Source organism: Scyliorhinus canicula, chromosome 28, assembly GCF_902713615.1.
Source record: "Scyliorhinus canicula chromosome 28, sScyCan1.1, whole genome shotgun sequence".
NCBI lineage: Eukaryota > Metazoa > Chordata > Chondrichthyes > Carcharhiniformes > Scyliorhinidae > Scyliorhinus > Scyliorhinus canicula.
Window position 1 is genome coordinate 6,556,989 of NC_052173.1, and position 24,893 is coordinate 6,581,881.

The 24,893-nt window shown below is 48.8% G+C and overlaps 1 protein-coding gene, 1 non-coding gene and 1 pseudogene across 2 annotated transcripts in view; all 3 read left to right on the forward strand.

The window, feature by feature from the left end:
- csad (cysteine sulfinic acid decarboxylase) overlaps positions 1-24,893 on the forward strand; it is a 79,545-nt gene that overhangs the window by 18,021 nt on the left and 36,631 nt on the right. The window contains exons 2-5 of the mRNA XM_038786316.1: positions 9,487-9,647; positions 10,399-10,525; positions 13,115-13,205; positions 19,892-19,998. Of these exons, the coding sequence (XP_038642244.1) occupies positions 9,487-9,647; positions 10,399-10,525; positions 13,115-13,205; positions 19,892-19,998 (486 nt within the window). The remainder of the gene's footprint in view (positions 1-9,486; positions 9,648-10,398; positions 10,526-13,114; positions 13,206-19,891; positions 19,999-24,893) is intronic.
- Positions 6,780-7,463, forward strand: LOC119958210 (annotated as a pseudogene).
- Positions 7,769-7,893, forward strand: LOC119958262. Its single transcript, XR_005458992.1, has one exon. It is a non-coding gene; the product is annotated as a small nucleolar RNA SNORA35 (small nucleolar RNA).

Here is a 24,893-nt window from a genome sequence, read left to right on the forward strand (position 1 = left end):
GTCCAGCCCTCAAGTGATCACATGTTGCTACTGATTACATATTAACCCCTTATGTACATGTACATACAGAGATCACTACAATAACCACCTTCAATGCTTCCCAAACCACAACTGCCGCGGTCTCTCCCATGTCATTGCTCTTTATGTATCCCCAAATGGCCTCCCTCACCCGCTCACAAATCTCACCCTCCGTTAGCAGCCCTATGTCTAACCTCCACTGCGGATGCTGGGTCTTTCCTGTGCTTACTCGTAGGTCTATCCAGTGTGGGGCGTGATCCGACACCACGATTGCTGAATAGTCAGTGCCCGCCACCCCAGCTAACAGCGTTTAGTCCAGTACGAAAAAGTCTATCCTGGAATACACATTGTGCACATGGGAGTAAAATGAACGCTCCTTGGCCTCCCGAATCTCCACGGCTCCACCCCTCCCATGCGCTCCATGAACCCCCGCAGCTCTTTTGCCACTGCTGACACCTATCCCGACCTGGAACTCGACCTCGTCTTGGATCTAGAACCGTGTTAAAATCTCCCCCCATAATCAGCCGGTGCGAGACCAGGTCTGGAATCTTTCCCAGCACCCTCCTGACAAACGCGACATCATCCCAGTTTGGGGCATATATATTCACCAACACCACAGCCATTCCCTACAGCTTCCCGCTAACCATAATAAATCTTCCCCCCCCCCCCCCCCTCCCCGGGTCTGCCTCTATCCTCCCCACTTCAAATGCCACCATTTTGTTAACCAGAATTGCCACCCCCCCCTCCTTGTTTTAAAATCTAGTCACGAATGAAACACCTGTCCGCCCCATCCCTTCTTCAGTCTAACTCAGTCTCCCAGCTTCAAGTGTGTCTCTTGCAACATGGCCACATCCGCCATCAAGTATGCAACCACATGGGGCCTTTTTGACCGGCCCATTCAGCCCACGTACGTTCCAAATGACCAACCTGGTCGGGGGGGGGCACTCTACCCCTCTCCCCTGTCGATCGGCGCTTGGCCCAAGCCCCGCACCTCACCTGGCCCGCCCCCTGGCAGCTACCGTCGTCCACTCTCCTCCTCCAACACCTTGAAAGTCCCCTCCATGTCAGCAGTCTTACCCCCCCCCCCCCACCCCCCGCTACATTCATCTTCAGCTCACCCCCACTTTAGCTTCCGTGAACTAGCCCTCCCAGCTCGCCTGGCAGCTCCCGCCCCCAGTGCCTAGCATCCTACCACCTGCTGGTTCCCCACCCCGCCCCCCACTCTGAGTATAAGCTTCCAGAACAATGGCACAAAGCACAAAAAACAAATAAACAATCCTTCCCAAGGTCCAAGCAGAGTGCCACCCCATCTCCCTTAACAAACCTTATCTATTCTAACACCTTCAAACAGAGCCAGATGAAAAAGACCGGAAAAAGAAAAAGAATTATACATGCAGAATCACAAACATCTTTTCGAACATCGCAAATTAAATTAAAAGTTAAAAGTCTAAGGTTTTTACAAAGCAAAACATGGCTCCTAGCTCAGTTCTCCACAGTCAAGGTTCAAGGTCCTTATTTTCCCATCAAGTTATTGTCCTTCATAAAGTCCGCCACGTCCTCCGGCGAGCCAAAGTACAGCTCCTGACCCTCGTAGGTCACCCATAGACGGGCCGGGTAAAGCTGTGCAAACTTTATTTGCTTCTCATACAGGGCCGCCTTGACTTCATTAAAACTCGCCCTCCTCTTTGCGAGTTCTGCTCCCAAGTCCTGGTACACCCGGATCTCAGAATCTTCCCACATGCACCGTTTTGTCTGCCTGACCCACCTCATGATGCATTCCTTATCTAGGAACCGATGTAGCTGTACCCCCATCGCCCCAGGGTGCTCACTCCCCTGGGGCTTACGCATAAGCACCCTGTGGTCCCGGCCCACCTCCAATGGCTTGGGAACGAACCTTCCCCTATCAGCTTCTCTAGCATCTTCCCCTCGTACCGCAACAGCAGCCGATCCTTCCTTCCCTTCTGGCAGACCGACAATCCGGATATTCTGTCTCCGAGAACGGTTCTCCAGGTCTTCCACTTTCTCTAGCAGTCGTTTCTGTTGGTCCTGTAACATCCTGATCTCTGCTGCCATCGCGGCGGACTGTTCCTCCCGTTCCGCCACCAGCTTCTGGATCGCCTGTCCCTGGGTCGTCAATCTCTCCTCCACACAGTCAACCACAGCCCTAATCGAGTCCACCGCCCGGGCCAGGCCCTCCGCACACTCCCTGCGATGTTACGTGAACCTCTCGGTCAAGGAGTTCACCAACTGGTCCGTCAACCATTTGAGCTGGCAAGGTCAGACCCTGTGACCCTGCCATTGACTCCCTCGAACTCCGGTCCTCACTTTCAACCAACTTTTGATTCCTCCTTTTTTGACTTTTCCCTGGGCGCAGCTCCATAAACTCGGGGTCACCTCCTTCTCCTCTCGCTTTTACACCTTTTATTTTGAAAAATTCCTGTAGAAATCCTGCTTAAAAGCCACAAAAGGACCACCAAGAGCGGGAGCTGCCAAATGTGCGACCTTTCACTCCATAGTCGCCACCGGAAGTCCGGAGTCACAACATCATAACGGTGAGGCAGAGTGACAGCAGAGGAGGAAGGAAAGGGAGGCCAATCCTGCTCGCTGGTCCTTGTCGGACATGCTGAGCCATGTGCCCAAAGATCTGTGGATGGGGAATCGGCCTGTTGCGTCACGTGAAGACCCATGGCAGCAAGCCACCACCCTGTGTCAACACCATCCTCAAATCGATGGTGACTTGCTGCTGTAGTACATCTTGTAGATGGTACACACGGCTGCTACTGTGCATTAGTGGTAGAGGGAGTGAATGTTTATGGATTGGGTGCCAATCAAGCGGGGCTGCTTTGTCCTGGATGATGTCGAGCTTCTTGAGTGTTGTTGGAGCTGCGCTCACCCAGGCAAGTGGAGAGTATTCCATCACACTCCTGACTTGTGCCTTGTAGATGGTGGACAGGCTTTGGGGAGTCAGGAGGTGAGTTACTCTCCACAGGATTCCCAACCTCTGACCTGCTGTTGTAGCCACAGTATTAATGTGGCTGGGTCCAGTTCAGTTTCTGGTCAATGGTGATGCCATTGAATGTCAAGGAGCAAAGGTTAGGCTCTCGCGTTGGCCATGAATGTTACCATATACAATGCAGAAGGAGCCTATTAAGTCTGCACCCACTCTCTGAAAGAGCACTCTACCGAGGCCCACTCTCTAACCTTATCGCCATAACCCCACCTAACCTTTGGACACTAAGGGACAATTTATCACGGCCAATCCACCTCACCTGTACATCTTTGGACTTTGGGATGAAACCAGAGCACCCGGAGGAAACCCACGCAGACACCGGGAGAAAGTGCAAACTCCAAGGCCAGAATTGAACCTGGGTCCCAGGCGCTATGAGGCAGCAGTGCTAACCACTGTGCCATATGCGTATCACTTCAGTCATACCAGGAGCTGCACCGACAGAAATCAGCAGAGTGTGGCAATCCTGTATGTGGGTTACAGCCAACAAAATGTCTCGTGCATCGCACTCCAAACCCAGATGGGACGCATACTGGCCACCACTGCTCTAGAGAGAGTGCAGATAAGATTCACAAGAATGGTTTCGGGAAAGCCTAACTTCAGTGACGTGGATAGATTGGAGAAGTTGGGGCTGTTTTCCTTGTCGAAGATTTGTGTTACGACACCCTGGGCAAGTGCACGGTCAATTTCAGCCCTACAGGCCCCAGCGTCACAAGTCAATTTACCAATCATTCTGATTTTAAAAACTCCCAAAGTCTTTGGTCCTTGGCTACCCAATAATTACAGTCACCAGGTGTGTAAGTTGAAACACAATTAATGTTTAGTTATAACAAGAATAATGATATATGCAGTATATAATCTTTATTACTGTCACAAGTAGGCTTACATTAAAACTGCAATGAAGTTGCTGTGAAAATCCCCCAGTCGCCACATTCCGGCACCTGTTCGGGTACATTTGATTTGATTTATTATTGTCACATGTATTAGTATACAGTTAAAAGTATTGTTTCTTGCACGCTGTACAAACAATGCAAACCGTACATCGGGAAGGAAGGAGAGACTGCAGAATATGTTACAGTTATAGCAAGGTGCAGAGAAAAGATCAACTTAATACAAGGTAGGTAGGTCCATTCAAAAGTCTGATGGCAGTAGGGAAGAAGCTGTTCTTGAGTCGGTTGGTACGTGACCTCAAACTTTGGTATCTTTTTCTTGATGGAAGAAGGTGGAAGAGAGTATGTCCGGGATGCGTGGGGTCCTTAATTATGCTGGCTGCCTTTCTGAGGCAGCGGGAATTATAGACAGAGTTAATGGATGGGAGGCTGGTTTGTGTGATGGACTGGGCTACATTCATGACTTTTTGTAGTTTCCTGCGGTCTTGGGCAGAGCAGGCTCCATACCAAGCTGTAATACAACCAGAAAGAATGCTTTCTATGGTGCATCTGTAGAAGTTGGTGAGAGTCGTAGGTGTCATGAAATGAAATTAAAATCGCTTATTGTCACATGTAGGCTTCAAATGAAGTTACTGTGAAAAGCCCCCAGTCGCCACATTCCGGCGCCTGTTCGGGGAGGCTGGTACGGGAATTGAACCCGCGCTGCTGGTCTGCATTAAAATCCAGCCCTGTGCTAAACCAGCCCCAAATTTCCTTAGTCTTCTGAGAAAGTAGAATCGTTGGTGGGCTTTCTTAACTATAGTGTCGGCATGGGGGGACCAAGACAGGCTGTTGGTGATCTGTACACCTAAAAACTTGAAGCTCTTGACCCTTTCTACTTCGTTCCCATTGATGTAGACAGGGGCATGTTCTCCACTACACCTCCTTCATTTTGTTGACATTGAGGGAGAGAATTATTGTTGTCGCACCAGTTCACCAGATTCTCTATCTCATTCCTGTCCTCTGTCTTGTCATTGTTTGAAATCCGACCCACTCCTGTGGTGTCATCAGCAAATTTGAAAATCGAGTTGGAGGGGAATTTGGCCACACAGTCATAGGTGTATAAGAAGTATAGTAGGGGGCTGTGGACACAGCCTTGTGGGGGCACCGGTGTTGGGAAGATTGTGGAGGAGGTGTTGTTGCTTATCCTTTCTGATTGTGGTCTGTGGGCTAGAAAGTTCAGGATCCAGTCGCAGAGGGAGGAGCCGAGGCCAAGGCCACGGAGTTTGGAGATGGGTTTCGTAGAAATAATGGTGTTGAAGGCTGAGCTGTAGTTGATTTAAATAGAGGGAGAATTCAGAATGTCCAATCCATCTAACCTGTATGTCTTTGGACTGTGGGAGGAAACCGGAGCACCCGGAGGAAACCCACGCAGACAAGGGGAGAACGTGCAGACTCCGCACAGACAGTGACCAAGCCGGGAATCGAACCTGTGACCCTGGAGCTGTGAAGCAACAATGCTACCCACTGTGCCACCGTGCCGCCCAAGGAATAGTGCCCAACGTGGAGCACTGCAGCTGGATAACAAGCTAACCTACTACCCCCTTTAACTGTCCCACCCTCTACCCGCACACACCACGGGGGGGGGGGGGGGGGGGGGGGGGGGGAATAATGAGGTTGATGGCCAAAAGATAAGAGTCTTTGCTTCCAATGGTGGTTCTTCAGACTTTCGGTTTACAGCCTCTGATGGTCATCTCTGTAGTTTAGAAATATGTTCCACTCCGCTTTCCCTGGAGAGGCCCCTTTGCCCTACCTGAAACTTTGCTTTAAGTTTGTGGTTTCTTTCCAGGCCTCTGCCATCTCTGGAGAGACAGTTGGTGGGTCCTGGATTCTGCTGGCACAGCCTGTAAATTGTTCTCCTGCACATAGATTCACCCAGACTCCCTGCCAGTCCAGAAACACAGCCTTTCTGGAGAACAATGGAGAGGGGACAGGACATCAGTCCTTCCTCTGAGCAGCCAGGAGTCAAGCTGAAACCAAAAACTCAACCCTTGAAGCTGTGAAACATTCCAGTGGGATTGAATCCAATCCCCACCTGGTACCGAGCAGAGTTCAGCCTTTTGGGCCAATTCATTGGCCGCCAGCCAAATCAATGAATCATCACCAATTTCTATCATTGGTGCCGGTCTGTCTGTCAGCACCAGTCTAAGTCAACACAGCCTTCTGGATCCTTCTGTTTGAATTGAAGGTGCAGGCTGCTTATAGCCTGCTTTGCCTTAAAGTCACAGGTCCATTAAACATCCATGGATCAAAAATGTAACGGCAAAAATACAAAAGGAAAATAAGGGAATAAACAAACAGGAAGGACCCTTGCATTTGATGTGCTTAAAGTCATGAGGGGTTATTGGACAGAGCAGTGGGTTCTGAGTGGGGCCCATGAGACATTTTATTGACCGTTACCCCTGCGCAGGGTCGCCACATTCTGCTGATTTACATCCGGGTAGTTTTTTTCCTCCCTGTGTGGCTGAAGTTATTCACACATAAAGCGAGGACAAGTGAAGTGAGGTGTGTGCTGATTGCCCACAACATTGAGTGTGAGAGCCGTGCGCTCCCTCTGTGTCCAAAGTGGAAATATTTCTATTGTTTTCACTATTTGAAGCTGATGACAGTTCTAGAGTGGTGGGGGAATGAAAGGAAACCTGAGCTATTTACTGATGCTCGCAGCAGTTTTTCACAGCGCTGAGGCACTTGTGCAAGACATGGATGTTTGATACAGAAAATAAGGAGAACGTGTTCCAGTGCACTCACCCGCACTTCCACTCCCGCCTGAGTAAATACACGGAGAAAATCAACACCATTTCTGTGTCTTATCAATAGGATGGTTACGCTTTCCAATCGGCGCCTGAAAATGGGTATTTCCCGGAACAATTGGCACAAGCGTCGCAAGACTGGAGGTAAAAGGAAGCCATATCACAAAAAAAGAAAGTATGAACTTGGACGGCTTGCTGCAAATACTAAGATTGGACCACACCGTATTCACACAGTGAGAGTTCATGGCGGAAATAAGAAGTATCGAGCACTAAGGTTGGATGCTGGAAACTTCTCCTGGGGTTCTGAGTGTTGCACACGCAAAACCAGGATAATTGATCAATGCCTCTAACAATGAACTGGTTAGGACAAAGACATTAGTAAAGAACTGTGTTGTTCTAATCGACAGTACTCCCTACCGGCAGTGGTACGAGTCTCACTTTGTCCTCCCACTTGGCCGGAGGAAGGGTGCTAAACTGACTCCTGAAGAAGAAATTCTGAACAAGAAGAGGTCGAAGAAAATTCAGAAGAAATATGATGATCGGAGGAAGAATGCAAAAATCAGTTCACTGCTAGAAGAACAATTCCAGCAGGGAAAACTGCTTGCTTGCATAGCTTCAAGACCTGGCCAATGTGGCAGAGATGATGGCTACGTCCTTGAAGGAAAGGAGCTGAAATTCTACCTGAGGAAGATCAGAGCAAAGAAGGGCAAATAAACATAGTACTTTAAGGAAAATGTGATTAATAAACCATTTTTCACCAATGTGTTGTAAGGTTGTGAAATGAGAATCTTTAGTTTTTGTGTAAATTTATGTAAATTTGTGTATATTTTGCATATTTTGTCAGCAAGGTAGGTAAACAAGTAACTCCTACTATGCTGCTTCTAGAAGAGTTATTATGCTGGGATAAGCATCGCAGTAGTTGGATCCCAAATGTGAAGTGAATAACTTCAGATTTGCATTTAGTAAAGTTGGCTGATCTATCTAGCTTCCTTCCAAGGTGCACAGCAATTCGCCTTGCTCAAGCTTTCATCGTGTGCTGCTGTTTATAAGACTGGAGTAGCTATTTGCACAATCTAGTGTCTTGGTGTCCTGCTTGTGGCTTTCCAAGTCTCATTCTTGTGCAAGATCAAATTCCAGTTTGCAGAAGAGCTGAGTTTATACCTGCGGCTTTCGAAGGCTGGGAACAGGTTAAACTTGTTTTGAATCATTTCTATGGAACAGAATTTGTAAAAGTACTGAACTATTTCACATGAGATTAGCCACACGAGTGGGGACTACATGAGCAAAATCGGTTTGCATGATCGTACATGAGAAACTTTGGCGGAAGAACAGGATTCCATGGATTTAATGTATTTGGCAATATAATGAAAGGCAGTATGAGGGAAATCTTTTTAATAGCTGGCTAGGATCTGGAATATACTACCTGATTAAAGCCTGAAGAGAAATAATTGCCCGTCTCTTCGGGAAAAGGCAGCTGAGTTCTACCAGGAGACAACATAGACATTGTGCAGTTACCATTTTTGTTTTTTTAATGGATGTGATGGATAGAAATGGCAAGATAATTTTAGAAGTAGTGTCCCCTCAGCTCCCTTGATGTGGAAGGGCCGATTCTTTTCTGGTGTAACCATTTCTAGACCAGGTGAACTTTTATTAAAAAGCTGGAAGTAGCTTTGATGTAAAGTGCCATATGATGTTGGCAGCTACCTAACAGGATGTTGCATTTGTAAAAATACAAACAAAATGCTGGACATACTCCGCACCAGGCAAAACAAGAATTAATGTTTAAGGGTTGTCAAGATATTGCATTTCTTTGCTTTGCTTTGCATTTGTTTTACTTATGTAGAAGTATAAGCAGAATTAGCATTGTGTTACAGATTGAATCACGAATTAAAACATTGACTTTAAATACCAAAAAAAAAAATAGGATGGTTACATATTTACAGGAGCCTATCTTAGTCTGCGCACATCACCTGATGAGTTCCATGGTAATATACTTTATATGTCACTCATAAGTGATCCTCTATGCTCATTTGTTGGAGGCTTGTAATTAACGTCTAATCTACCTCAACATGTCGAGCTGGCCTTATTTGTAATCATCTATAGAATCTCTCCAGTACTGGACAGAAGGAGGCTATTGGGCCCATCAAATCTGCACCAACCTTCTCAAACAGAACTCTACATGGGGCCAGTGCCCCGCCTTCACCCCGGAACCCCACCTAACCTGTACATCTTTGGACATTGAGGGACAATTTAACATGGCCAATCCACCTAACCTGCACATCTTTGGACATTGAGGGACAATTTAACATGGCCAATCCACCTAACCTGCACATCTTTGGACAGAGGGACAATTTAGCACGGCCAATTCACTTAACCTGCACATCTTTGGACTGTGGGAGGAAACCGGAGCACCCGGAGGAAACCCACGCAGACACGGGGAGAACGTGCAGACTCCGCACAGTGACCCAAGCCAGGAATCGAACCTGGGACCCTGGTGCTGTGAAGCAATGGTGCTAACCACTGTGCTACCGTGTCGCCAATGGTGAACGACCTGTGGTCTAAATGCCCAGATGCTGCATTGCCCTTCTTGTGCCGTTAGTCGTTCGCAGTCCAAGAAATCTGATGTGCAAAAATATGATTTGCAGGGCGATGGTTAAAAATCCGACGTCCTGTTGTGACATCAAATTTCCTTTAATTCAATTGATTTGCGCACTTGGCAGCTGCGTTTTCTTTTCTTGCTTTGTGCACTAAGTGCATCTTGGATTGTGTTCTGTTTGTTTAGAAGAGCTCAATGGACCATCTAGGAAGAGTCCCGTTATTGTAGACGGAATATTGCTGGACAGACCACTGAGTGACCCTAAAGCAGGCGAACAATTTGTACAGCGCGCATTCCAGATCATTTTCGAAGAAGCAATCAGGAAGGGGACAAGTGTCGATGAGAAGGTAAGAACAATTTCCATCCATTCATGGCGAGCAAACAAGTACGTTCAAGAAAAGAAATTGGGGGTTGAGCATTTTATAGAACATGGAACATACAGTGCAGAAGGAGGCCATTCGGGCCTTCGAGTCTGCACCGACCCATTTAAGCCCTCACATGCAGACTCCACACAGACAGTGACCCAGCGAGGAATCGAACCTGGGACCCTGGCTCTGTGAAGCCACAGTGCTAGCCACTTGTGCTGCCCAATGCAGTCACGAGGCCTCTTGCCTGGTTTCGTTCTGTCAGTCCTGTGGTAAATGCAAACCGCATTGTCTCACAATTCTTCGCTCGATTGAAGAGGAGTTGAGGGTTTTTGGCGTTAATCTCCCTCATTTTTTTTTTAATCCACTGAGGACCTTCCAGAGGGGGTTACAACCAAAACTAAAGAGGCCTTGACTACCCTTTACAATGGTGGGGCCTGTGCCCACCAGCTGTGCCTCCCAGTCTTGTACACAGACAGACCTCATGCACGTGAATGGTGTCTGGACTGGGAGAAACTGGTGTATACAAAATGGCCACCACAGTTTGTTTGTTTCCTTCCAATCCTGCATTGGTTTGGGCAGGCGTTCATTCTCTCAGAAGTCAGTCAGAAGCAAATCTGTATCCTCATTCGTTGCCCATTCCTACGCGCTGTCAATGAACCAGATGGGACTAACAATGGTAACATCTCGCTCTGCTATCTTTGCGGGCACCCCATGCTTTCCTTGTCTCTAGGTTTGTGAATGGAAGGAACCGGAAGAACTGCAGGATCTTCTTGACCTCGATTTAGTTGATGCTGGTGAGGCCCCCGAGAAACTTCTAGAGCGTTGCCAAGACATCATCCGATACAGTGTCAAAACTGGTGGGTAATGCCTATACTAGCCCTTTGGTTCTTTTGTTTTAGTGCGTCACAGCATTTGGAAGCACAACATCTGTTGTGCATTTTCACATTTGTTGCGAAGCTGTTATCCCAATTTCTAAAACCTTGTCAGATATTCTCACCCATCCACCTTATTGGAAAGTCCATCTTACTCTTTTTCCAGTAGATACCAAATATCCAAAACCCATGCTGTTGGCGCCGCTCTGCATCACCAACCAAACTCCCAACCGCAACCCCCCCCCACCCTTAACCTCCATCCAAACACCCCACTTTGCCTCCGCCCCCCCCCCCCCCTTAACAGTTGACACTAACCAGCTCCCTGAAATGTAGTACAAACAAACCCCATCTCTTGTGGAACCCCTCACTCGCCCTCCTCAAAGAAAATGACACCTTTTGCAGGTACATAAACTCCCCCCACCACGCCGAGGCCCAAGGTGGAAACAACTGACCTCCACCCCAACAGGACCCGTCTGCGAGCGATGAGCGAGGTGAAGGCTAAAACGTCTGCAGCTCCGGCAAGCCCCAAATATGACCCCCAGGGGACTGGGCTCCAAATCCACGCGCAAGATTGCCAACATAATAATAATAATAATCTTTAGTGTCACAAGTAGGCTGACATTAACACTGCAATGAAGTTACTGTGAAAATCCCCTAGTCGCCACATTCCGCCGCCTGTTCGGGTCACAGAGGGAGAATTCAGAATGTCCAATTCACCTAACAGCACGTCTTTCGGGACTTGTGGGAGGAAACTTAAGTGTTGGATAGTGTAGGCTTGCGAGGTGAACATATACCACCAACACTGAGGAAGGTTCAACTCTATTTTATTAACTAACTATTAACTAATCGACATACGAGAACTACGGGTTTAAACGATGCTAGTTTAAACTAGAGACCTAAGCCTGTCCGAACCAGTTGATTCTCTCAGCACGTGTTGTGGCTTCTCTTCCTGTTCCCGCACCATTACCCCTGGTGTTCCCCCCCCCCCCCCCCCCCCCCCAAGGGTCTATCCCTGACCCCCTCCTATTTCACATCGACGTGCCGTCCCTCAGTGACATCATCGGAAAGCACAGTGTTAGTTTTCACATGTGCAAAATCGATGGCTTCAGTTTTCCCAATATTTAATTGGAGGGAATTCCTGCTCATCCGGTACTGGTGTGGGATGAGCAGTCTGATCATTGAGACAGTGGAGGACAGCCAGCTTTACCTCACCCCCACCTCTCTCTCTCGACTCCTCCACTGTCTCAATGATCAGACTGCTTATCCCACACCCAGTACCGGATGAGCAGGAATTCCCTCCAATTAAATATTGGGACGCCTGAAGCCATTGATTTTGCACCCCGTTCCAAACTAGGTTCCCTCTCCTTGCTAACTCTCTTTGAGGTCAAGCCAAGTCCAAAGATGTGCAGGTTACGTGGATTGGCCTAATGATAAATTGCCCTTAGTGTCCAAAATTGCCCTTAATGTTGGGTGGGGTTACTGGGTTATGGGGATAGGGTGGAGGTGTTAACCTTGGGTAGGGTGCTCTTTCCAGGAGCCGGTGCAGACTCGATGGGCCGAATGGCCTCCTTCTGTACTGTCAATTCTATGAATCTATGAAATTGTTCGCAACCTCTGATGTGACCCCGCTATCCATGTGAGCCACCTATCCATGTCACCACTCCCACCCCCACCTTTGTAACATTGCCTGGCTCTGCCCCTGTTTCAGCTCATTTGCTGAAACCCTCATCTGCACCTTTTGTTACCTTCAGACTTGAACCATTCCAACACAGGCATGGCTGGTTTCCCACATTCTACCCTCCAAAACTGAACTCCCAAAGTGCTGCTGGCCCTGTCCTAACTCGCACCAAAACCCATTCACCCATCATCCCTGCGCTCAATGACCGTCACCGGCTCCCATTTAAGTGTAGCTTTTTAAGTTCTCACCTTGGTTTTCAAATCTCTCGCCCTCCCGATCCTCTGTTATCTCCTCCAGCCCTCAAACCCTCCCGAGATCTCTGTGCTCCCTTAATTCCAACCTCTTGAGCATCTACAATTTTAATCGCTCTGCCATTGGCGGCCATGCCTGGGCCTCATGCTCTAAAATTCCCTCCCAACACCTCTCTGCCTCTTTTGCCCTCCATTTTAAAACTGCTTAAAACCAACCTTTTTGTTTACCTATCCACCGTTCGTTCAGAGTTAACGTTTCGAGGCCGATATGAGCCTTCTGTTCAAAAGAACCCAATCACCTTAAATCCGTGTCTTCTGGATGCTGGTCCTTCTTCCACTGCAGTTTCTCCTTATTCAATGCCTCAAATCTCACAATTTGTCTTGAACACCTCCATTTTAAATCTCCCTCTCAAATTGTGACCCCAAGTGTCGTAAGCTATTCAAATAGGCGATCAAAATCTGAGTCATGAGGTAAATTTTAAACATGGTTAAATGAAGGGAGAGAGGTTTTGGGGGCGAGCTGGCAGCAGAGCTAGAGGCCTCAGCAGGTGAAGTTGTGATCAACGATATTGAGTTTTTAAAAAATTTGACTAAAACGGCTCTTTTCGTCTGACTGACTGACGTCTTTGTTTTCATATGCTTCAGTTCACCCTCGATTTTACAACCAGCTGTTTGCAGGACTGGATCATCACTCCTTGGTTGGACGTTATATCACAGAAACCCTGAACACAAGCCAGTGAGCAGCATTTACTGATGATCCAGTGGGTATTGTGAACAGCTCCATTGATCGGAAAAGATGGAACTCTTTTTATTTTGTTTCCCTGGTTTAAATTCCTCTTTTATCCCCCTTCTCTCTCTCTTTCTCTCTACCCCAACAACCCCCTCCCCTCTTCAACATCAACAAGGTGAGGTATCTCCACATTTCTGCCATTACTAAGCCGCACATTTGCATGTGAATTCTCTTGTCCTTCCTATTGGGTTCATACAAGTGTGAGGCCATACGACACCTAGGAGCAGAAGTAGGCCAATCGGCCCATCAACTCTTTTCCATCATTCAATGAGATCACGACTGATCTGATATATTCCTCAACTCCACTTTCCCGCCCTCTCCCCATAACCCTCGATCCCCTCACTCTTATCCCCATAACCCTCGATTCCCTCACTCTTATCCCCATAACCCTCGATTCCCTCACTCTTATCCCCATAACCCTCGATTCCCTCACTCTTATCCCCATAACCCTCGATCCCCTCACTCTTATCCCCATAACCCTCGATTCCCTCACTCTTATCCCCATAACCCTCGATTCCCTCACTCTTATCCCCATAACCCTCGATTCCCTCGCTCTTATCCCCATAACCCTCGATTCCCTCGCTCTTATCCCCATAACCCTCGATTCCCTCACTCTTATCCCCATAACCCTCGATTCCCTCACTCTTATCCCCATAACCCTCAATTCCCTCACTCATCCCCATAACCTTCGATTCCCTCACTCTTATCCCCATAACCCTCGATTCCCTCACTCTTACCCCCATAACCCTCGATTCCCTCACTCTTATCCCCATAACCCTCGATTCCCTCACTCTTACCCCCATAACCCTCGATTCCCTCACTCTTACCCCCATAACTCTCGATTCCCTCACTCTTATCCCCATAACCCTCAATTCCCACACTCTTATCCCCATAACCCTCGATCCCCTCACTCTTATCCCCATAACCCTCGATTCCCTCACTCTTATCCCCATAACCCTCGGTTCCCTCACTCTTATCCCCATAACCCTCGATTCCCTCACTCTTACCCCCATAACCCTTGATTCCCTCACTCTTACCCCCATAACCCTCGATTCCCTCACTCTTATCCCCATAACCCTCGATCCCCTCACTCTTATCCCCATAACCCTCGATCCCCTCACTCTTATCCCCATAACCCTCGATTCCCTCACTCTTATCCCCATAACCCTCGATTCCCTCACTCTTACCCCCATAACCCTCGATTCCCTCACTCTTATCCCCATAACCCTCGATTCCCTCACTCTTATCCCCATAACCCTCGATCCCCTCACTCTTATCCCCATAACCCTCGATTCCCTCACTCTTATCCCCATAACCCTCGATTCCCTCACTCTTATCCCCATAACCCTCGATTCCCTCACTCTTACCCCCATAACCCTCGATTCCCTCACTCTTATCCCCATAACCCTCGATTCCCTCACTCTTACCCCCATAACCCTCGATTCCCTCACTCTTACCCCCATAACCCTCGATTCCCTCACTCTTACCCCCATAACCCTCGATTCCCTCACTCTTATCCCCATAACCCTCGATTCCCTCACTCTTATCCCCATAACCCTCGATCCCTCACTCTTATCCCCATAACCCTCGATTCCCTCACTCTTATCCCCATAACCCTCGATTCCCTCACTCTTATCCCCATAACCCTCGATTCCCTCTCATATCCCCATAACCCTCGATTCCCTCGCTCTTATCCCCATAACCCTCGATTCCCTCGCTCTTCTCCCCAGAACCCTCGATTCCCTCGCTCTTCTCCCCAGAACCCTCGATTCCCTCGCTCTTCTCCCCAGAACCCTCGATTCCCTCGCTCTTCTCCCCAGAACCCTCGATTCCCTCACTGATTAAAAATCTCAGCTGTGAACATATTAACGGCCCGGCCTGTACAGCTCTCTGCGGTAAAGAACTCCACAGATTCACTGCCCTCAGAGAGGAGAAATTCCTCCTCATCTCTGTCTGAAATGGGCGACCCCTCACTCTGAGATTCTGCCCTGTGGTCCCAGACTCTCCCACAAGGGGTAACAACCTCTCAGCATCGACCCTGTCAGGTCCCCTGAGAATCCGATATGTCTCAATAATGTTGCCTCTCATTCTTCTAAACTCCAATGAGTACAGGCCCGACCTTTTTAAAAAATAAATTTAGAGTACCCAATTCATTTTTCCCAATTCAGGGGCAATTTAATGTGGCCATTCCACCTACCCTGCACATCTTTGGGTTGTGGGGGTGAGACCCACACAGACACGGGGAGAATGTGCAAACTCCACACAGACAGTGACCTAGGGCCGGGATTGTACCTGGGACCTCGGTGCCGTGAGGCAGCCCAGGCCCACCCTACTTACCCTCGTATGAAAATCCCTCCATACCCGGGATCAACCAAGTGAACCTTCTCTGGACTGCACCCAATGGGAGTATATCTTTCCCTTAGATACGGGGACCAAAACTGGTCTAAATATAGCCTTGTACACTTTTAGCAGGACTTCCTTATTTTCATACTCCATTCCCTTTGAAATAAAGACCAACATGTCATTTGCCTTCCCAATGATCTGCTGAGCTTGCAAGCTAGCTTTTAGTGATTTATGCTTGAGGACCCCCAAATCTCCCTGTGCTGCAGCTTACTGCAGTCTTTCTCCATTTAAATGATATTCAGCTTCTTTATTCTTCCTGCCAAAGCGCAGAACTTCACATTTTCCTACATTATATTCCATCTGCCAAGTTTTTGCCCACTCCCTCACCTTTAGATATCCCTCTGTAGACTGTGTCATCTTCACCATTTGCCTTCCCACCTATTCTTGTGCCATCCAAGTCATTAATATACAGTGCCGAAGGAGGCCATTCGGCCCATCGAGTCTGCACCGACCCTCCGAATGAGCACTCTGCCCACTTACAAGTGTCCACATTGCCCTATCCCCGTAATCCTATAACCTAACCTGCACACTCCTGGACATTGAGGAGAAATATTAGTGTGGCCAATCCACCTACTCTTACTTCTTTGGGCTGCGGGAGGAAACCGTAGCATCCGGAGGAAACCCACGCAGACACGGGGAGAATGTGCAGACTCCACACAGATAGTTACCCAAGGCCGGAATTGAACCCGGGTCCCTGGCGCTGTGAGGCAGCAGTGCTAATCACCATGCCACCCCAAAATAGCTGAAGCCCCAGCACGGATCCCTGTGGCACTCCACTAGTTACAGGTTGCCGCTTCTGGGGTCTCAAAATAATACTCCCGGCCTCCAAACATCACCCATAATTTTGCCGGGTAGAGCACCCCAAATCTGATTTGCCGCCGGTACAGCACCGCCTTGGCCTTGTTCAAACCTGCCCTCTGCTTTGCCAACTCGGCTCCAATGTCCCTCCCAGTCGCAGGTACGCTTCTCCCTGGCCCACCGCAGAATTTTCTTTCTCCACAAATTTGTGGAGCCTCTCGATCACAGCCCGCGGCGGCTCCCCAGCTCTAGGCTTCTGCCTCGGGGACTTATTCGTTCGGTCCACTTCAGGCGCCTTATCCAGCACCTTCTCCACCACCAGCCCTACCAGCATCCTCGAGACGTACCTCGTGGCACTTACATCTTCCACTCCTTCAGGCAGGGCAACTATTCGCAGGTTCAGCCTTTGCGAGGCATTCTCCTGCTCTTCCACCTCAGCGTTTTACAGAGGTCTCCTAGGAGCCCCACCTCTGCCTCCAGAGCCACCACACGGTCACCGTGGTCTGAGATCACTCCTTCAATCTCCCGAATCTCTGACCCCTGCACCTCCGAACACCTCTCCATCCGCTCCAGAGAACTCTTCAGGGGTGCCACAGCTTCTGCAATGGCCTTTGCATGATCCTCACTCATTTATTTCCTCTGTTTATGGAATTCCTCCTTGATAAAAGCCATCAGTTCCAGTATCTGGGGCCTTCCAGTTTGCATCAGCCCTTCCCCGCCTGCATGCTGTCGCTACAGCCCAAGATTGTTTCAATTTTTCAGCCAAATCTCTCACTGTTTTCTGCCGGTCTGATGATCAGAAGACCTACCACAGGGTAAACTACTCCTCTAACATTCGCCTACGCCTTTTCTTCAAAATTCCACCCAGTTCTGTGTAAAAAGAGCTCTTTTCTGTGACATTGAGCAGGAGCAGCCATGTATGTGACCATTCACTCCATGGTCACAACCGGAAGTCCCCGAGTTACAGGTTGCCTTCCAGAAAATGCCCCTCTTATCCCAACTCTGTCTTCTATCAGTTAGCCAATCATCTCTCCATGATATTATATGACCCCCAACACCATGGGCTCTTATCTTTTTGTGTGGTACCTTATCGAATGTTTTTTGGAAATCCAAGTGTATTACATCTACTGGTTATCCTGCTCATTACCCCCTCAAAGAATTCTAATCAATTTGTCGGGCCTGATAATACTCTTGCGGGTTCTACCATTCACTGTATATTCCCTACCTGCATTAGACCTTCCAAAATGCATTACCTCACATTTGTCCACCAGCCTGTAGTTCCCTGGGTTATCCTTGCTACCCTGCTTAAGCAAAGGGACAACATTGGCTATTCTCCAGTCCTCCGGGACATCACCTGAAGACAGTGAGGATCCAAAGATTTCTGTCAAGGCCTCAGCAATTTCCTCTCTAGCCTTCAGTATTCTGGGGTAGATCTCATCAGGCCCTGGGGACTTATCTACCTTAATAGTTTTCAAGACGCCCAACACCTTGTCTTTTTGGATCTCAATGTGACCCAGGCTATTTACACACCCTTCTCCAGACTCAACATCCACCAATTCCTTCTCTTTGGTGAATACTGATGCAAAGTATTCATTTAGTACCTCGCCCATTTCCTCTGGCTCCACACATAGATTCCCTCCCCTGTCTTTCAGTGGGCCAACCCTTTCCCTGGCTACCCTCTTGCTTTTTATGTACGTGTAAAAAGCCTTGAGATTTTCCTTAACCCTATTTGTCAATGACTTTTCGTGACCCCCTTCTAGCCTCCTGACTCCTTGTTTAAGTTCCTGCCTACTTTCCTTATATTCCACACAGGCTTCGTCTGTTCCCATCCTTCTAGCCCTGACAAATGCATCCTTTTTCTTTTTGACGAGGCCTACAATATCTCTCGTTATCCAAGGATCGCGAAATTTGCCGTATTTATCCTTCTTCCGCACAGGAACATGCCGGTCCTGAATTCCTTTCAACTGACACTTGAAAGCCTCCCACATGTCAGAAGTTGATTTACCCTCAACATCTTTTTTTTTTTTCACTCTCCCATTCTCTCTTTTTGTCCTTCTCTCTCTCTTTTTCTCCTTCTCTCACTCTCTCTCTTTTTCTCCTTCTCTTGCGCTCTCTCTTTTTCTCCTTCTCTCACGCTCTCTCTCTCTTTCCTTTCTCTCCTTCTCTCGCGCTCTCTCTTTTTCTCCTCTCGCGCTCTCTTTTTCTCCTTCTCTCGCGCTCTCTCTTTTTCTCCTCGCGCTCTCTCTTTTTCTCTCCTTCTCTCGATCTCGCTTTTTCTCCTTCTCTCGCTTTTTCTCTCCTTCTCTCGCTCTCTTTTTCTCTCCTTCTCTTTTTCTCTCCTCTTTTTCTCTCCTTCTCTCGCTCTCTTTTTCTCTCCTCTCGCTCTCTTTCTCTCCTTCTCTCGCTCTCTCTCTTTCTCTCCTTCTCTTGCTCTCTCTCTTTCTCTCCTTCTCTCGCTCTCTCTCTTTCTCTCCTTCTCTCGCACTCTCTTTTTCTCTCCTTCTCTCGCTCTCTCTCCTTCTCTCGCACTCTCTTTTTCTCCTTCTCACGCGCTCTCTTTTTCTCCTTCTCTCGCGCGCTCTCTCTCTCTCTTTTTCTCCTTCTCCTGCGCGCGCTCTCTCTCTTTTTCTCCTTCTCTCGCACGCTCTCGCTCTCTCTCTTTCTCCTTCTCTCGCGCTCTCTCTTTCTCTCCTTCTCTCGCACTCTCTTTTTCTCCTTCTCACGCGCTCTCTCTTTTTCTCCTTCTCTCGCGCGCGCTCTCTCTCTCTTTTTCTCCTTCTCCTGCGCGCGCTCTCTCTTTTTCTCCTTCTCTCGCACGCTCTCTCTCTCTCTTTCTCCTTCTCTCGCTCTCTCTCTTTCTCTCCTTCTCTCGCACTCTCTTTTTCTCCTTCTCACGCGCTCTCTCTTTTTCTCCTTCTCTCGCGCGCTCTTTCTCTCTCTTTTTCTCCTTCTCTCGCGCGCTCTTTCTCTCTCTTTTTCTCCTTCTCTCGCGCGCTCTCTCTCTCTCTTTTTCTCCTTCTCCTGCGCGCTCTCTCTCTTTTTCTCCTTCTCTCGCACGCTCTCTCTCTCTCTCTCTCTTTCTCCTTCTCTCCTTCTCTCGCAATCTCTTTTTCTCCTTCTCGCGCGCTCTCTCTTTTTCTCCTTCTCTCGCGCGCTCTCTCTTTTTCTCCTTCTCCTGCGCGCTCTCTCTCTCTTTTTCTCCTTCTCTCGCACGCGCTCTCTCTCTCTCTCTCCTTCTCTCGCTCTCTCTCTTTCTCTCCTTCTCTCGCAGTCTCTTTTTCTCCTTCTCTCACGTGCTCTCTCTCTCCCTCTTTTTCTCCTTCTTTCGCGGGCTCTCTCTCTCTCTCTCTTTTTCTCCTTCTCTCGTGCTCTCGCTCTCTCTTTTTCTCCTTCTCTCACGCGCTCTCTCTTTTTCTCCTCCTCTCACACAGATACACCTATGAGATTGCGCCAGTCTTTGTGCTGATGGAGGAGGTGGTGTTGAAGAAGCTTTGCGCACTTATTGGATGGCAGTGTGGCGATGGAATTTTCTGCCCAGGTTAGTGCCACGACAGTCAAACCCAGGGTCAGGCTGTATGCTTTATTTTCGATACCGCTCTTCCAGCATTCCTCGCTCATGGCTAACGCCTTGTCTAATATTCGAAGCGGCGGAGCCTATCCAATTCCGTGTTGGGCACTGCATTCGATCGGTCTCCTGGTAAACTGATCACCACTTCGGGGGAGACTCTGTGCTAGGAGGTAGCCATGCATTGTGAATGCTCACATTCTACACTGCCCTTCCAGAAGGTGGTGTCGTGGTAACATCGCTGGACGAGGATTCCAGACGCCCAGGCTCAGGGGACACGGGTTCAAATCCCACCTCGCCGGCTGGTGGAATTTAAATTCAGTCAATAAAATCTGGAATCTTCCCACCTTGGAGCCAGTTTTGAATCTAACTTACCCGTGAAGCTGTTCATTTTCTGATCTGTCTGCCATGTGGGGCCTCGTGAAAAGGCTTGCTAAAATCCATACAGACTACATCAAACATGTAACCTTATCAAACTTCCGTGTTTACTTCTCCATTCAATCAAGACTGGGATGGGGAGTTGTGAGGAGAACCCTGCACTGGTTGGAGTCATACCCGGCACAAAAGAAGATGGTTGTGGTGATTGGAGGTCAATCATCTCAGCTCCAGGACATCACTGTAAGGAGTTCCTCAGGATAGTGTCTGAGGCCCAACCACCTTCAGCTGCTTCATCAATTACCTTCCATCCATCACAAATATGGCGTGATGGTATAGTGGTTAGCACTGCTGCCTCACAGCGCCATGGACCGGATTCAATTCTGGCTTTGGGTGTGTGTGCGCGTGTCTCCGTGTCCTTCCACCGAATGCTCCAGTTTTGTCCCACAGTCCAAAGATGTGCAAGGTAGGTGGATCGACCATGGTCAATGCACGGGGCTACGGAGATAGGGCAGGAGAGTGGGCCCACTCCCCAAGGCCTGTCCACCATCTACAAGGCACAAGTCAGGAGTGTGATGGAAGACTCCCCACTTGCCTGGATGAGTGCAGCTCCAAAAACACTCAAGAAGCTCAACACCATCCAGGACAAGGCATCCTTCACTCCCTCCACCACCGATGCACAGTGACAGCCGTGTGTACCATCTACAAGATGCACTGCAGCAAATCACCAAGGCTCCTTCGGCAGCACCTTCCAAACCCACGACCACTACCATCTAGAAGGACAAGGGCAGCAGATACCTGGGAACCCCACCACCTGCAGGTTCCCCTCCAAGTCACTCACCATCCTGACTTGGAAATATATCGGCCGTTCCTTCACTGTCGCTGGGGCAACATCCTGGAACTCCCCCCCTAACAGCACAGTGGGTGTACCTACACCACATGGACTGCAGCGGTTCAAGAAGGCAGCTCACCACCACCTTCTCAAGGGGCAATTAGGGATGGGCAACAAATGCTGGGCCTGGCCAGCGATGTACACATCCTGTAAAAAATGAAACAAAAGTTAGTTAAACACAAACGTGCCTTAACAAATCTCTGCTGACTGTCTCTGACGAATCCGTGTATTTCTGAATGATGATTTATATCAGCTCTCAGAATTTATCTGGCACTGAGGTGAGGTTGACTGGTTTGTTATTACTCCGGCTATTCCTCACTCCCTCGTGTTGCAGGCCTAGGTACCATGTCCGTTATTGGGAAACAATGGTCGGCCCCTGTGCTGTTTCCTCCCTGAGCTGCCTGAGATGTGTTCAATCTGGACCTGGTGGTTTATCCGCTTTGAATGATGCTGAATGTAATCACTTTGCCAAGTCCAGTCTTCCAACACCAAAGCTCTTTATTGCAAGAACGACGAAGGCCGCTGCCATGGCTTTCAATACACACGTCCAAGCCCAGAGACCGACGGAGATGCCAGTCTGGGTCGGAACAGCGAGTTTGAAGCTTCCACCTTACATTTCCTACCCCTAACCGCCCACTTAATAGGGGATTTGGGGAGATCCATTGATGATTCCTTCGTGGCCACCATAACATCCCTCCCCCATCAAGTCCGTTTCTCCCTCCGAACTCCCACAGCGAGGATGTCTCTTCCTGAGATCCTCCTGAGGTCCGTCGAGGGTGGAACTGGACCAGTTGGTGTGAACTGCATTAGAGATCTTCGCTTGCGGAGAGAGCGCCTGAGAGTTACCGGCGTGGATTCCTTCTCGGTGTCGGAGCACCTGTTTCCTCGGCTTCCATCTTGGAACCTAAATCCTCGTTACCGGGGGAGACGGATACCGGGTTCACGACAGGTGGGAGCCCTGCACTGGCGGTGGCCACCCCTATGGCTGGTATTGAAGTTTGCACAGGGATGGGATCCCTACTTTCTAAGGTTCTCCAGATGTTTCCTCAAGATCTTATCCTGGATTTTCACTTTGTAGAACGCTGGTCCCGTTTTCTCCAATGTAACTTCAGGAACCCAGCTGGAGCCATCTCCAAAGTTCCTCACATAGATCAGATCACCTGTCTTCAATGTGCTTTTGGATCTCGGAGTCATAATTTATCTTCTGATTCTCTTGTTGGGACTCCATCCTCCCCGTGCGGCTTGGGAATAGGAGGTTTAATCTCCTACGAAGCCGCGGTCCCTTTAACAGTTCCTCTGGGCCATTCCCGTTGCATGAGGAGTGGTCCTATTCTCCAATAGTAACCATGCCAATTTGGTCTCTATGGATGCTGTCGGTTTATTTTTCATGCCGGTTTTCAAGGTCTGCACCGCGTGTTCTGCCACCCCATTCAACGACGGGTAATGAGGTGCTGTTCTAATGTGTCTGATGCCACTAGATTATATGAAGCTTTGTAACTCCGCATTGGTGAAGGCAGTGCCATTGTTGGACTTGTGGTCTTCCATGCGTGCAAAAGCTCTGTCTTAATTTCTTGATCATAGCGTGGAAGGTCGTGGAGTCCGTGCGGTGTATCTCCAACCATTTGAAGTGTGCATCTACCAGGATCAAAAACATGGAACCCGTAAAAGGCCCGGCAAAGTGTACACATGCTCTCGTACCCATGGCCTGCCTGGCCATTCCCATGGGTGTTGGAGAAGCTGAAGGAGGGAGTTTTGCACTGCTTCACCAAGTCTGTGATGTCTAAGTTGAGACCTGGCCACCAGACACAGCTCCTGGGGACAAATTTCATTTTGGAGACCCCCCAGGGTGGTCATTATATAGCTCCTGTAGAATCGGGTGGCACCCTCGGTAGGTGACCACTACTCGGGACCCCCAAAGAATGATACGGTCCTCGACACAGAGTTCCTCTCTCTGGGTCAGATAAGATTTCATGTGGTCTGAAGATTGTCCTCGGACTCTGCCGTTCAGTTCAGGATTATGTACTTCAATTTTGACAGTGCTGGGTCATCGGCGTCCAAGACTTTATCCTTTGAGGACATTGGTATTGTATGTTTTTTTTTAAAATTAGGGTCATCATGACCACTTCTAACACTGGCAAGGGTGTCGGGCTTGAAGGCAGGGGCGGCAACTCGAGGCATCAACATTAACTATTGGTGTTCCAGGGCGGTGCAAGTAACAGGGCCCAACGCTGTATCCGGGCAGAAGCAATAGGGGAGATTGCCTTTATTCTCAAAAAAAAGTTTCAATAAAGGCTTGTGGTCGATCGCTATTGTGAAACGCCTGCCGTAGACTTACTGGTGAAACTTTTTACACCAACTGCAACTGTCAATCCCTCTTCTCGATTTTGAGAATATCTCCATTCGGTATCCGAGAGAGTCCTGGATGTGGAGGCGATGGGCCTTTCTGCCCCGTCTTTCCAGCGGTGTGAGACTACCGTCCAACCCCATAAGGGGAAGCATCTCATGTCAGGATGAGTTCCTTTTTTAGGGTCGAAATGGGCCAATAAATTGGATGACAGCAGCTGTCATTTTACTTTCTCCAAGGCCTCGGCCTGTGGAGCCTCCCAAGACCACGTCTGCTATTTTTGCCAAATTCAGGATAAACATCCCATAATCATAGAATTTACAGTGCAGAAGGAGGCCATTCGGCCCATCGAGCTTGCACCGGCCCTTGGAAAGAGCACCCCACTCAAGCACACACCTCCACCCTATCTCCGTAACCCAGTAACCCCAATTAACCTTTGCTTTGGACACTAAGGGGCAATTTATCATGGCCAATCCACCTAACCCGTACACCTTTGGGCTGTGGGAGGAAACCGGAGCACCCGGAGGAAACCCACACAGACACGGGGAGAACGTGCAGACTCCGCAGACAGTGACCCAAGCCGTGATTCGAACCTGGGACCCTGGAGCTGTGAAGCAACTGTGCTAACCACTGTGCTATGGTTTGACTGATCCCAGGAAAGATTTCAATTCCGTTGTGTTTCTTGGAGTTGGTGTTTCCCTGATGGCCCTCACCTTGCCCTCTACTGGATGAAGCCCTTTTCTAAACCATCCGATAGACTAAATGCACTTTGCCCACTTGGAAAATTCATTTTTCCCTTTTTAGATATACCCCAGCTTTTGACAATTGCTGCAAGACCTTCTCTAGGTTTGCCAGGTGGTCTCATTCTGAAGACCCCATGATCAGAACGTCATCCAAGTGCACCACCACTTTCGGTAACCCTTGGAGTATGTGCTCCATAATCTGTTGGAATATGGCGCATGTTGACGAGACCCCCGAAGGGCAAACGAGTATACTCATACCAGGTCCTTGTGAGTGGTGATTGTTACGTATTTACAGGAAGGCTTGTTCAATTTGAGTTTAAGATTGGCGTGGCTAATATCTAACTTAGTGAATGTCTGGCCACCTGCTAGCTTGACATACAGATTTTCCTATTCTCGGTACGGGGTACCTATCCAGTTTGGAAACCCAATTGACCGTAAACTTCTAATCCCCACAGAGGCGGACTGATTTGTCCGGCTTTAAGACAGGGACGACAGGTGCTGCCCCTTCTGTGAA